The 14,263-nt window shown below is 37.3% G+C and overlaps 1 protein-coding gene across 1 annotated transcript in view; it reads left to right on the top strand.

Moving 5' to 3' along the window:
- NBAS (NBAS subunit of NRZ tethering complex) overlaps positions 1-14,263 on the top strand; it is a 387,713-nt gene that overhangs the window by 70,917 nt on the left and 302,533 nt on the right. The window contains exons 12-13 of the mRNA XM_055254044.2: positions 3,360-3,488; positions 14,022-14,085. Coding sequence (XP_055110019.2) covers positions 3,360-3,488; positions 14,022-14,085 — 193 coding nt within the window. The remainder of the gene's footprint in view (positions 1-3,359; positions 3,489-14,021; positions 14,086-14,263) is intronic.

The following is a 14,263-nucleotide window of genomic DNA, read 5'->3' on the forward strand; positions in this document are numbered from 1 at the left end:
ACAATCCAATTACTACTAATAACTCTATCGTCTTACTATGCATACACATGAACATTCAATAGATAACTTGGGACTTCAAAGAAATGTATACTTGATGTGTATTTATAAGCAAAATAATGACTGGGATTTGCTTTAAAATCCTCTGGCATGGTGGTGATTAGGGAAGGATAAATGAAACATGTCTGAAAAAATGTTAATATTTGTTGAAGCAGGTTGGGTATGTAGATATTTATTATACTGTAATTTCTACTTTTGTGTGTAGGTGAAAATTTCTACAATAAGATAGTTCAAGAAAGAAATACTACATTTGCAGTGTGGATATCATGGCATCTCATGAAACTAAGGGGATCCAGTATCCACCATATGAAAGCAAGTGGGAACATTCTAGTTAATACAATTTATTGTTTAACTTTCTGGAAAGAAAGAAGTGAGTGTAGAGGAGGAACAGTACCTTTTCTCTTTCCTTTCTTAGATTCATAGATGAGGCTCCTATCACAAAACACAGATTAGCAAGATAAACATATTGATAGATTTAATGTAAATTTTATGTGACATGAGAGCTTTCATAAGGAAATGAAGATTCGAAGAACTGGGTAAACCTGTGTATTTTTCTTTTTTTTTTTTTTTTTTCTTTTTTGAGATGGAGTCTCGCTCTGTCACCCAGGCTGGAGTGCAGTGGCACGATCTCAGCTCACTGTAAGCTCTGCCTCCTGGGTTCACGCCATTCACCTGCCTCAGCCTCCTGAGTAGCTGGGACTACAGGCGCCCGCCACCACGCCTGGCTAAGTTTTTGTGTTTTTAGTAGAGATGGGGTTTCACTGTGTTAGCCAGGATGGTCTCGATCTCCTGACCTCGTGATCCGCCCACCTCGTCCTCCCAAAGTGCTGGGATTACAGGCGTGAGCCACTGTGCCTGGCCAACCTGTGTATTTTTAATGCTAGCTTTGAAGAAGAAAAATGGATAGTTGTGAAAGTATGGTTGGATAAGTATGATTTAATAGCAGTAAATTGGGAGGAACTTAGCAAGGCCTGTTTGTTCACATTCTCCCTGTGACTCTGTCTTCAGAGATGAGGATGTTCTTTTCTTCCAGGTTTGGGGAGGGCCCCTCCAGAATGAGGATCATGACTTGCTTTTAGCAAAAGGTTAGAAAATTCTTCCTAGATTTTATGACCTGCTTCATGGAGGAAGGGTGGGAGGAAGGTGAGAATGACCTTCCTGCCTCTGATGTTTTCTCAGATGCTAACATGACTTATTCTGTATTTTGGGGTAGCATGTCCTGAACCCTATCAAGAGGGAAGAAGTTTTTTAAAAATTAAAAAATACTATATATTTATTCAGTGCTTTCGGTCATATTGCTATTGTGAAGTTATTCAGTGTACTTTTGTTGTTGTTAAAGAGATTCATAAACTTTTTTCTTGCTTTCAGAGCATTTCAGTGGAGTTGTATAATGGAACATTTATAATACCTGGGAATTACCATACAGATCACACATGACTAATTATTCAAGTGGTCAAAACAATAAATTATACTTGACTATAATTTCTGCTGGGGGGCATGCTCGTGACTACTAGAAACTAGGCCAGGGTCCAGGTGAGGACTATAGTCCTGGCTCATGGAAGTGTCCTAATTGGGATTGAAAACATCCACATTCTAGTTCAGATTTTGCTCTGCACACTCGAGTGATCATGGGCAAGTGTCTTTGCCCTTCAGCACTTTAATCTCTTCCTTTGTGAAATCTGAAAGATGGGCAGAGTTCTTTTGGCTGGTAAAAATCTGTGCTTCTGAGGCCTGCCTTGTACAAAACCATGGAGCTTATTGACTTTAAATTTGAGGAGGGAGGGCATCACGCTCTTTGTCTTGTACTTCTTTCTCTGATCCCATCTTAAAGGGAGGGATGTGATAGATTTAAAATTTTGCTTTGAATTACTTTTGCTTTTATTATTTCTCATTTTTCAAGCATTTGTATTTCAATCTTACATTTAATTGTGGGATTCTGGGATTAACCTATTATATCTAGTTAAAGTAATTTTAGTCTTTAGTAAAGTGATTAGAGGATGCTAATCTTTTCATCTATGTACTCATTCAACAATGTTCCTGACCTCCTGAAATTGTTCTGTTTTTGATGGCTAAGGCACCTTAGTCATTTGAGACTTGAGGACTTAAATGTCTACAGAGGCCAGGCTGATAATATAATTTAGTGAATTGGATCAAGTGTAATAATTTTGATTTTCAGTATAGTCATGTTTCATTTTCAGTTCTGTAGCAAATATTTGACCCCAATACTGGAGCAATAATAGAGAATGGTGCAGGCATTGACTAACTGGAAAGTTTATAACTCTTCTAAGAGGTCATCTGCTGCCAAGTTCTGTTGTCATCTGGGGATGTGGGCTGTGTTTTGCCAGATTTTCTAAATGTTCAGAAGAGATATGGTTGTGGGCTGCTGTTTTCTGGTCTCTGTTTTATTCTTTGTGGGCAGGCTACCTTGGACCCTGTTCTTAATAAATGCCTGAATGGGAAATAGCTGTCCAGTTAATGTTTGTTCAGGTCGTCTGAGTGTATTGTAGGTGGTGGCAGGTGATGTCTCTGCTCATATGATTTCTGCTCATATGGTTTGTGTCATCTGAGAAAGGAAAAGACAGAGAGGTTATTTGGACAAGAAGGACTGGAAGGATAACTCTTCCTCTGTGTACCTTTCGGTTGACTATGTGAAATCAGTCATTACAAAATTTCTTTGTTCTGTAGTAACAGATTCCTTAAACTGGATGATTTGGCAGCAAATCTAGAAAATTGTAAACATTCATAGCGTTTCTTAAATTAAGGACCATTTTCTTCCTCTTTATCTTCTTCTGTTTCCATCATTCTTGCACTCTTCCTCTAGCTCTTTTCTACTCCTTTCCTTCTCTTCTGTGGCATGATGTTTGGCCTATTTATGATACATCGCATACTTCAGACACTGTAGATATAAAATCTTGTAAAGATCTGGGCCCAAATTTTAAGGAATTGACAATCTAGTCAAGACCAACCTTAAAAGGTATTGAGAACTCATGGTAATTGATATGTGAAGAAATATATTTATAATGCATACATATTTTTTGGTTATGTGTAAATATAACCAAATTTTTGGTTTTGGGTTATATGTAAATTATAACTCTGAAGTAGATAACGAACTCCTTAAGGTCAGGAGGCCTTTTTCTCTATGCTGAAGAACATTTATAATGATAGAAAGCTGGCGGAACTCTTAATTACTAAAGATCATTTATAACTTGGCACCTCTAAAAAGTGTCATTTAATTCTGTTAATTCTGAATTATTTATATTTGACCATAAGTCCTTTGCCCTGACCTTATGATTCTTATTTAGGATGGAATTTTTAAGATGAGCCTTTCTCCAGATGGGATGCTCCTGGCAGCCATTCACTTCTCAGGGAAACTGAGCATCTGGGCGATTCCATCTCTGAAGCAACAAGGGGAATGGAGTCAAAATGAGCAGGTATGTCTCTTGGTTATTAGAATGATACTTTCTTAAGGGTGAGTATTGACCATGCTAATTTTATTTTATTGATATTTTACTATAGCACACAGCTATTTATTCTCATCATTCCATAGCTGTTCTATCCTTTAAATTATGATATCAGTATACAGTGGGATAAATTAAAAATAGATTAATACTGTGGACTGATTTTGAATTGTAATGCAGTACACTCTGTATACAGAGTGTAATCTGTAAAAGAGTTTGTTAAACTCTTCATTTTTTCCCTCTTTGTCATTCCAAAAGTACAGAATGGAGATGTTAACATTTCAGCAAAAGTTAATATTATCAAGGATTTGGAGGATCAGATCCTAAAAGGGTTAACAATTCTTTTCAAATCTTGCAACACTAGTTATTTGGGGCCTCCTTGAAGGGAGTTACCTTCTCTTCACTGAAGTGTGGGTAGCTAAGATATAGAGAAGGATGGAACTCTTTGTTAGTGTCCCGGAATGATAGGTTTTAAGGATTAGATGATTTTGTTATGTGGTGACAGGTAGAGTGATACTAGTTAGTGACATCTATTATAATTTAAATTCACAGGGGGAAAGAAAGGTCTGCTCATATAAAGCCATGTACTGTGATAGAGTAAAGGTTTAAAGAAATTCCTCAAATGGAAATAGCTTGTATTATAAATCTTTTACTCTCTGATTCATTTACATTTTACCATTTTAAGGATTAATTTTCCTTCTCTCACCCCCTCACTCTGTTTTTCTCTAGGCATATCCAGCTTTGGGTGGGTGGTTTGAGATTTTCACATTAGAGCCTATTTCCTGAATGACCTGAATGGATCAATGTCATAATTGAGAGGATTATTAATAAGGAATTTTTTTCAGAATGACAGAGGAAAAGAGAAAGTGGCTTTCTATTTTCTTACTCGATTCACTGGTTTAAATTTATTTGTTTTAGATATTCTTATTTTTTTGTCTTATACACAGCTTTAGGAAGTTATTTTCTCCCTAGTTTCCATTCAACTTCAAGTTAATATGGTCTCCACATGTTTACCATTCTTTCTCCCTTATTGGATCTAGATTTGTCCTCAGTGGCAGAGGTGCTCCTCAGCTTACAACCTTGGTGGCTAAATAAAAGGGACAATCTTTCTCTCTGCTCTGAAATTATAGCTAAATTGACTCATTTCTTCTTTCTAGAGTTGAGGTGGTGAACTCTCAAAACTGTGTAACGTATTTAGCTGGGGATGTCAGGCAGCAGAACTTCCACTTGGCTGTTCAAGAGCTGGCTGAGGATGGGAGTGTAGGCTGTTTTATAGGGCATATATTTCATATCGCTGACACAGTTGACCCTAGAGCAACATGGGTTTGAACTGCATGGGTCCACTCTGTACATAGATTTTGTTCAACCAAACACTGATGGAAAATACAGTCTTTGCAGAATGTCACATCTGTGGATAGGGTAGGTGACTTTTTGTATAGGTGGGTCCAGCAGGGTCTTCTGGGGGTCTTGAGTGCGTGTAGATTTTGGTATACCTGGAACCCTGCATATACCGAGGGATGACTCTACTTCTTGATGCACGATACACGAAGTCCATGTTTCATATCTATGTTCAAAATAAAGCGTTATTCATTTCATTGATCCAAAAGATACTTTGTATTTTTCATGGTTATCAATGCATGGTGATAAAGTATTCAGCTGTTTTCGTTTGAGAGGAGCCTCATGTTTTCTCTGTATTTGGGAAATTTTAGATTTGGGCAACATTTTTCTAAATAGTGAAAACTTTGAATAATAAAGGCATTTTCCCCCCCTGGCTTCCTGTTTTTTAAAAGTACTTTTATTCACCTAGTAGAAATATTTATCAATTTCTGAAGTACTCTTAATATTTCATCTTCTGTGTATCCTAGTATGTTATACATCCAGTGTAAGGGCTATTCTCAGCAAAATCGATTAGTATGTGCTTTTGTTTACTGAAAATCTAGAGACTTTTTTTTTTTTTTGTCCTGCAAAGATAAGTTGCGTCTTTTTTTGTGGCCCTTATTGGAATATGCTCAACCTTTGACTGGTTAGCATTTTTTTTTTGGTCATTAGTTGCAATAATGCATTACTCTTTACTCATTAATATAATTCATTGATTAGATTTTTAGAGTGGTTCTATTAAAAAAAGTAAAAGTTGTCTAAAAACCTTAAAACCAGAGAATGAATAAATGTAAATATTTCAGTAGTTTGACATATGCAATCAGAAAAGTAATAGGACAGGAAAGGGAGGGACCTCAGAAATTGAAAAAATGTGTACGTAGTAGGAAGAGAGGCATTCAGGCTAGAAGTTGTCAAGCCTTAGCAAAAGTGTTTTGAGCAAATACTCTGAGAGTCTGGAAGAATAATTCATGAGGAATTGTGTAGCTTGGCTGTTGAGCATCCATTTTGTGGATGTGACTTTGATTCGCTGTTGCTGAAACAGTCCTCAGAGCTTTTGACTTTTAAATTGATCTGTCAATCAGAGGAGCTATGCGACTTGATTCTCAAGCTAGTTGTGTTTCTCTTATTATAAATGTACACATTTTTAGGATTATATGTCAGCTTCTTCTGATGTGGGTGGTATGAATTATTTGCCTTGAATGCCTGAGTAAACTGGAAAAATAGATTTTGGGGCTCACAAAACTGAAAACCATGGACATAGTTGCCATTACGAAGGACATTGTATGAGTCGTGGTGTCCTTTGCTGAGGGAGCAGTGGCTTACCTATAGTTACTGACCCTGATACTACAGACTACCATTCCCATTGTGGCTCTGTCCCTTCCCCGGTTCAGAGTTCATCACAGCACAGGCTGGGGTCGGCCACTCCTCCCTTTCCTGCTGCTGTTCAGCATATGGGAGACTAGCTGGATAGGGCAAACTCTGTCCTATGAGACCCTAGGCAGTTTTAGCCTCAAAGGAAATTTTGGTCCAAAGAAGGGAACATGGAAGGCATTTAATTTTATTTCTTTTTTTTTTTTTCCTTTAAAACCCTAAGGCTGTGGTGAAAATGAAAACTCCTCTGTGAACCTGTCATCTCTTCCAGTCTGATCATCATGCTGCTTTGCTCTACTCCTAGATCCTCCTGTCCTGCTCCCTACTTTCATGTAACCATTTCTGCCATACTTTCCAAAACTTCATTCCATTGTAAACACGCCTGTGAGGCTTCAACCTCTTCACAGACACTCTGGTTTCTTTCTGTATGCTAATTGCAGACTTGTATAGCTTAATAGGAAGAAGGTACAGGAGGAGTGCAATCGTCTTGTAGCTTTTACAAAATTTAGCCTAACTACATTTATTATTTATTGAGCACTTTGTCTTATGGTTGTGCAACAAGTAAGCAATAGAGCTGAGATTTGATTTTATACCTCTCTGACTCTGATGCATATGTTCTTTCCATGACTGTGTGGGAAAGAAATACATAAAACAACAAAAAGATAAGTGGAAGAATACGTATTTATTAGGCTAGCGAATGCCAGAGTGTACTACACACATTTTTTCCCACAATAGTTGCGTTATTAGTTATTTAGTAGCATCCTATTATTTGAGAGATAAGATTTGTGTGTAAAAGGTTAGGAGGACTATAATCACTCTTTATAATTATTAATTTTTTTACATTGATTCTTTTTATTTGATGATCTTTAAAAACACAGAGACAAATCCTTTTTCTCAGTGGATGTGATACAGATTCCTTCAGCTCTCTCAGATATGCTTAACTCTTGAGCTAGTTAGTGTGTACCAGATGCCAGAGTAAATAATTGGGGAAGCCTCTTATTGGTAAACCCTTAGCTTTCTAATAGATATCTAGAGTACTCATGATGTAGTGGGGTCTGGGGTGAAGGTGTAACTCTGTCAAGCAAGAAGAGTTTGAACAACCTTAGTTTCTTTGAGTCTTTCACCTGTATCCTGGGAATTAATCACTTGGATGTTTTAGATTTGAATTTTAGCATATGAATTACTAAAATCTAGTGTATTATAGTAAGTATAATAAAGTCTATGTGTAACAGGACTGTACAGCAGAGTAGATTGTTCCTATTTACTTAATAACATAATGGTGAAATAGTGAAGTTCAAGTATTTATTGACTCTACTAAGAGCTCGAGCAGGGAATACAGTGTCATAGTCCCTGCTCTTAAGATATTCATAGGCTTCCAAGGGAAATTATGAACAAATGATTAAAATGACATGTTAATATTTTGAGAAGATAAGCTCAGGAAAGGCACGTAGGTCAGCTGATAGTGTTGGGGAGAAGGATTATTGGAAATAAATAGTATTTGTGTAGTAAGGCTTGACTATTTACAGAGCATAGTTTTCATTTGTCTCACAACAACCCTATTAACCCATGTATGCTGGAGGTTGCAAATTTTTTTGTGAAAAATCAGACCTTGGCCATGACCTTGAGCAGTGGGATATAAATAACTCCCACAAGCTTAGCATTCCAATAATGGAACACTAGGCATAAATGGCTTAAGTGAAAATGTTTTTAATACCATTTTTTGTAGATGGGAATGGTGCTAAAAGAGGTTAACTTGAGATCACTAAATGTTAGAGTCAAGATTCCATTTTGATTCAAGTCTCCCGACTTCATAGGTTAAGCCTTTTTTCAGAATATCTACTTATAGTACTTAACATTTAGAAGTATTGACTTTTATCTGGGTAAATCAGAGACCAGCATATGATATTAATGGTAAGCAACGGAGATATATCAGCTTGAAGTTTATATGAATAACATCCCCTGGAGCATGCAGTTCATTATGTAGAGACCCTAGAAATGTGCAAGTAGTAATAACTGAGAGGTGTAATATAGCTAGCTGTTTACCAAATATGTAAGTGTCTGTGTGTACTCATCACTGGAATCCTTTAAAGAGAAATCCCAAGCTTTGAAAAACAGTGAGACAGCTACTCTTCTTTCATGTCCCTAGTAATAATCAAGTGAGCTTGGATCAGCCAGGTAGGGCAGAGTTTCACCTCTCTTTATGGCTGCTCTAATAAGTAGACAAACCAATTAGTTTCAAGTCGATGATATGGTGATATTTAAACTAGTCAGCTTATAATTTTAGTTTAAATGTTGCTTGAGAAGAAATTAACGTTGCTGCTACCCTGCACAGCCTTAAACCTCTTTACCAAAATTGTGAATTCAACTCATTTGGGGCTTTCTTCATGCAATTTGCCGCTTTATTAGTTTTTATAATATGCTTTGTGTGATTATTTTCTCTGTAAAACCTAATGATTAAAGATAGTTGTGGAAGTGCCTATTCTGATTTACTAATATCCAGTTTTGAGTTGATTAAATACTTTGGCTTTCATTGTCAATATGAAAATCCATCTGGCTAGAAATCTGTGAGTATTAAATTTTGTTCATGTCTGGAATATAGTAAAATTGCTTAAGTGATTTTCATTTCAAACATTTCCCATATGTTATGTTTGTATCTTTATATCTCATTTTCAGCCTTAATTTTTCTCTCAAGTTTTATTATTTGCCTATTTGTACTTCTTCAGGCCTAGAAATGGAATACAAACTTATGTCTTCATTTTCGTTTTATTTTCTTTTTCACACATAGTAGGTGTTGGACTAATCTTAAGTAGATGAATGAAGAGTAAGTGGGTTGATGTGATGACTCTTGATATAATCCACAGCTGTTTTCACAATTTCACCAGACTGTGAGTTCTTTGAGAATAGGCACTGAATATATATTTCATCACAGACTCTCTTAGGCTTAACATAATAAATAATAATAAATATTTGTGGAAGGAATAAGCCTTTGAAATGTTGCTTTTATGTTGTTGGAGGCAGGGATTTCATTATATTTAGATTTTAGTGGTAAAAAAAATTAGCAAATAAAATTCTCAAGTCTAAAGAAAACATTACTTTAGCCGTAATAGGTTTTCTGTACAAAACCTATAACTATTCTTAGAACATCCTCCTTTGGGTTGTGGCTGCAGTATAAAATGATGGCATATTAGGCTGTTTTCAGTAATGTGGTAGCATGAATATGTTGGGTGGGGAGGCATCATACCTTACTGAACTCATCATAAGGATCACAGCTGACAGTCCTATAACAAAAGACAGGTTAACAAGAGAAAAGCACAACAAATTTATTTAAAAACAAATGATTTTCCTTGGTAACTTGAATTTGGAATGGAAGATATAAAGATACATTTTTACCTTCTCTTCTTGACCAGGCACTATAGGTAGAGATCCAGGAAAGCTGACTTTGTTTAAAAAAAAAAAAAATCAACTTCTTACCTTTCTTTGCTCACCTTTTGTCAGTTGTTCCAGGATTTTGTCTGCAGGTTCCAGAGCAAGTCAGGCGTCTCAGCTGCCCCACGCTGGGTGCCAGAAACTGTTGGGGTGGAAAGGTGTGATACCTCTCCTAACTCATCATAAGAGGACACAGCCATCACTCCTACAACAAAAGACAGGCTAACGAGAGAAGCATGACAAAATTACTTAATCAACATTTTACATGACACAGGCACCTTCAGAAATGAAGACTCTGGTTGGGTGCAGTGGCTCATTCCAGTAATCCCAGCACTTTGGGAGCTCTATGTGGGTGGAATTGCTTGAGCCCAGGAGTGCGGGACCAGACTGGGCAACATGGTGAGACTTCATCTCCACAAAAAATAAAAAAGTGGTGTGTGCCCATATTCCCAGCTACTTGGGAGGCTGAGTCAGGAAGATCACTTGAGCCCAGGAGGTCGAGGTTGTAGTGAGCCGTGACCACGCCACCGCACTCCAACCTGGGTGACAGAGAGAAACCTTGTCTAAATTAAATTAAAGAAATAAAGTCCCAGGGAAAACTATTTTTATGCTTAGTTTTGATGAAGAATGGACAGCCTTGTAAAAATATGATGGGACAAAAGGGTATGGCCTTATGGTGATAGACTGAAGGGGAAACCCAGCAAGGCCTGTCTGTCCAGATTCTTTTTGGCTTCTCTGTATAACATTCTTCCCCTACTATGAGGCAGGAGCCCTCTGGAATAAGGGTCTTCAAGGGAGAAGGGAGAGAGCGACCTTTTTAGGTTTTGTAGCTTCCTTTCGGGGAGGAGTTCTAGTTTCTGTGATGCATCTTGGGGAAGAAGAATTCTGGTTTCTGTGACTTGCTTTGGGAGACAAGGAGGGGCTTGAGACAAGAAGGCAGGAGAAGGTCAGAGAGCCGGTGTTTCTGAGGCCCTTTCAGTTGCTTCAGTTGAAAGTACTCAACATGCCATGCTGTTATACTTTGGGGTATTATGTTCTGAGCCCCAGTAAATACAGAGAAGTGGCATGGAGGTTGCTTCTTGAAATGTATTCACATGGTGCCAGGAGCTTTCTTGTGGGTCATGGGGAGTTTGGTCATCCTGTCCACGGAGCACCAGTTTACAGTGGGTATCAGATGTGGTGATGCATGGGCTGATCCTGAGTCTCCTCACACATAGAGGCCCTGGGGTGGAAGGATGGTAAGTTGAGGCTAGTTTCAGTGCACATACATGCTTATTATCAAATTTTCAATGGCTCACACTTCAGGTACTCAAATACATGCACCTACATATTCATAGCAGCAGTGTTTACGACAGCTAAAAGGTGGAAACAATGCAGATGTCCATTAACGGATATATGGAGAAACAAACTGGTATATCCGTACAATAGAATATGACTCAGCCACAAAAAGGAACGAAGTGCTGATATGCACTACAATGGTGGAAGGACTTTGAGAATATTATACTAAGTGAAAGATGCTAGACATGAAAGGTCACATATTTTATGGTTGCATTTATATGAAATATCCAGAATAGGTAAATCCATAGAGATAGAAAGCAGATTGGTGGTTCCTGGGGTCCAGGGGAAGAGGAAAAGGGAGTAACTGCATAATGGGTTAGTGGTTTTGCTTTGGAGTGATAGAAATGTTTTGGAAGTGGGTAGATGTGATGGTTGCACAACATGGTAAATGCAGTAAGTGCCCCTGAATTGTTCATTTAAAAATGGTTTTACATTATGTGAAGATCACCTCAATAAAAAAGGATATCATTAACATCCCCCCTAAAAACCCCCAAACAAACAAAAATCAAGATAATTAAAACCTGCTGTCCTGGACTTATTAAACTGTTCTGCATTTTTCCCCTGAATAAACTTTGTATTTTCCTAACTCTGTATTTCTGTTCACATTATGCTTTCAGACTAGAAAGTTTTCCTTTATTCATTTTCCACATCCAAGTCTTATCCAGTCTTAAAATATACCACCATAAAACTTTCTTTGTACCTCTTGAATTTCCTTCATCTTTCTTAAACCTATGCCCAAAATTCTCTGTTCATCCTTTGAAGGCCCCTGGCATTTTTATCTATACCTCTCTTTGGGTAGTTAACAAATGTGATCTTGGATTATATTAATTTCTATTAATTTATTAGCTCTCTGTGTGCTTGAGTTTTGGGACTGCAAGATTGTTTTTTTTTTTTCCTTTTGTCTCAGCATTTATTTATTTTCATTTTTTTAGAGATAGAGTCTTGCTTTGTTGCCCAGGCTGGAGTGCGGTGGTGTGATCATAGCTTACTGCAACCTTGAACTCCTGAGCTCAGTTGATCCTCCTACCTCAGCCTCTTGAGTAGCTGAGGCTACAGAAGTGTGCCACTGTGCCTGGCTAATTATTTTTATTTTTGGGGAGATGAGGTCTTGCTATATCACCCAGCTAGTCTCAAACTGCTGGCCTCAAGCAGCTCTCCTGCCTTGACCTTCCAAAGTGCTGGGATTACAGGCGTGAGCCACCATGTCTGGCCCCAATATGTTTTGACTAAATAGAAGAAATCACACTTTTGGGAGTGTGTAGGAAGCCTAGTACTATATCAGATAATTTTCCTATAGCTTAGATGTTAGAATTGAATTGTAATTAGAATTCAGTGACTTAAAATTTGATTGATTCGTTTACTTATTCGACATTTAGCTGCTGTGACAGGTGGGCACTGTGATGGATCTGGGAATATGGGGATGAGTATGACAGAGTTCTGGATGCAGAAGAACACATCTTCACCTTGTGTTTAACATCAAATTGACAGGAGCTACCCATTATTTAAGCAGTGTGCAGGGAAGAGTCTAGTCCCAAGGTGACTGCAGACCCTGGTCCTAGTGGATGTGTACTGCTTATTCATGGTGCTCCTTCTTAGCATTAGCTTTGACGAAGACATGCAGACTTCGAATTCTCAAGTGGGAGTTGTTTATTTTAAAATTTCCTTAAGATTTCTTGTCAAATTTCATTTTGATCTGTATGTCCTTAAATGTACCCAAGGCTGAATCATAATTGTTGTTCTTTGAGGGGCTTAAGGTTTTTTACTCTCTATTTCCCTTGTGTACTCCAAAATGTCAGTAGGAAGGTACATGTGCCATGTAAATACATGGTGGCATGCATGTGGTCGGAGTATGTGGTACTCGTGATTTGGAGGCATTGAAAAATTATCAAGTGCTTTAAAATGACCAAATAAAGTTTCAGTTTAGTTGACTGTTTTCAATAATATGTACCTTATTTTTTTAAATGATTTTTCGAAACTTAGTCATCTTTTCTTATGATTAAGTAAACCAGGACACTCCATTTCTTCCCCTTGGTATATAAGTAGGCTTTTATGGTGATTTTTTTTCTGATTAAGTTTAAAACTGTGTCTTCTGTTCTCAGGGTCTGCTCTGAGTGATTTACCATAATAGTGGAGAATAGGAAGTTCTTCCAGGCTGTGGAAAGAAATAGCTCTGAAGTGTGAGCCATTGAAAAATTGATAGTAAGCATGTATGTGTATTTTGTTGCATTAGATGAAAAAGCACAGTTTTTTGACTTAAGTATAGCAACATGTTTTTTTTTAGATTTCAGATTTCAAATAAGCACCCCAACTATTTTTTTACTCTTTGTCCATACTATTGTAATTCTGGAGACTAAGAAGGGAACACTAAGCCAAGAGGTTTTCAGGTAATGGCTTATTCTCAAATTGATATTTGAGAGATATCAATGTGCTGTTATATTCTCAAAGATGAGCATGACACCATATTGCCCTAAGATTACAGTACGAGTGGATTTATTTTTAGGAAGGACTGCATGGTTATATTTTTTTTACCTGGTAAATTCTTAGTCATAAAAAGGACTAGGAGGTAACATGGAGGTTGCCTAGTCAAGTCTCAAAGCTTTGAAAATCAACGCCTGGAAGGGTTGCTCAGTTTATAAGTGGCTGGGATAAGATCTGTATCCAGGCCAGTGTTTATTCATCACGTGTGCATGTGTATAGAATGAATTCGTAGTGTATTTTGCTTTCATATGTATTGATTGTATACTTGCTATCCTGTGGCTCATATGCATGCTGTATTCTTCATAAATCAAGTCCTAATATGTACATGTGCACATTTTAAGTGTAAGAACAATTGCTTTTCCAGACTATCATGGCAATAAATAGATTTCAGTTAGTTGTAATTGAGAGATCAAGGGAAAACATCATCTCTTTATTTGAAAAAGTCCACAGTTCTTGATGATTTTCTTATGATTTTCTTACATAGTTGACTCAGGAAGTCATTATTTTCATATTTAGCCAGGCTTTGATGACCTTAATCCTGATTGGAGGCTCTCTACTGAGAAGAGAAAAAAAATCAAAGGTGAGTTCTGTGAAATGTGATAATTGAAACCTTAAGATACTTCTATTATTATACAAGATTCTCTTTGAATGATATAAAAAGTCTCTAGATACTTTTGCTGCACTTTGGAATAACCATCAAGATTTCCTAGAGTTGAGTCAAGGCAACAGATCCAGTTTTCTGATGGTCAGGCTTTCCT

Source organism: Symphalangus syndactylus, chromosome 18 (assembly GCF_028878055.3).
Source record: "Symphalangus syndactylus isolate Jambi chromosome 18, NHGRI_mSymSyn1-v2.1_pri, whole genome shotgun sequence".
In the NCBI taxonomy this organism is placed as follows: Eukaryota; Metazoa; Chordata; class Mammalia; order Primates; family Hylobatidae; genus Symphalangus; species Symphalangus syndactylus.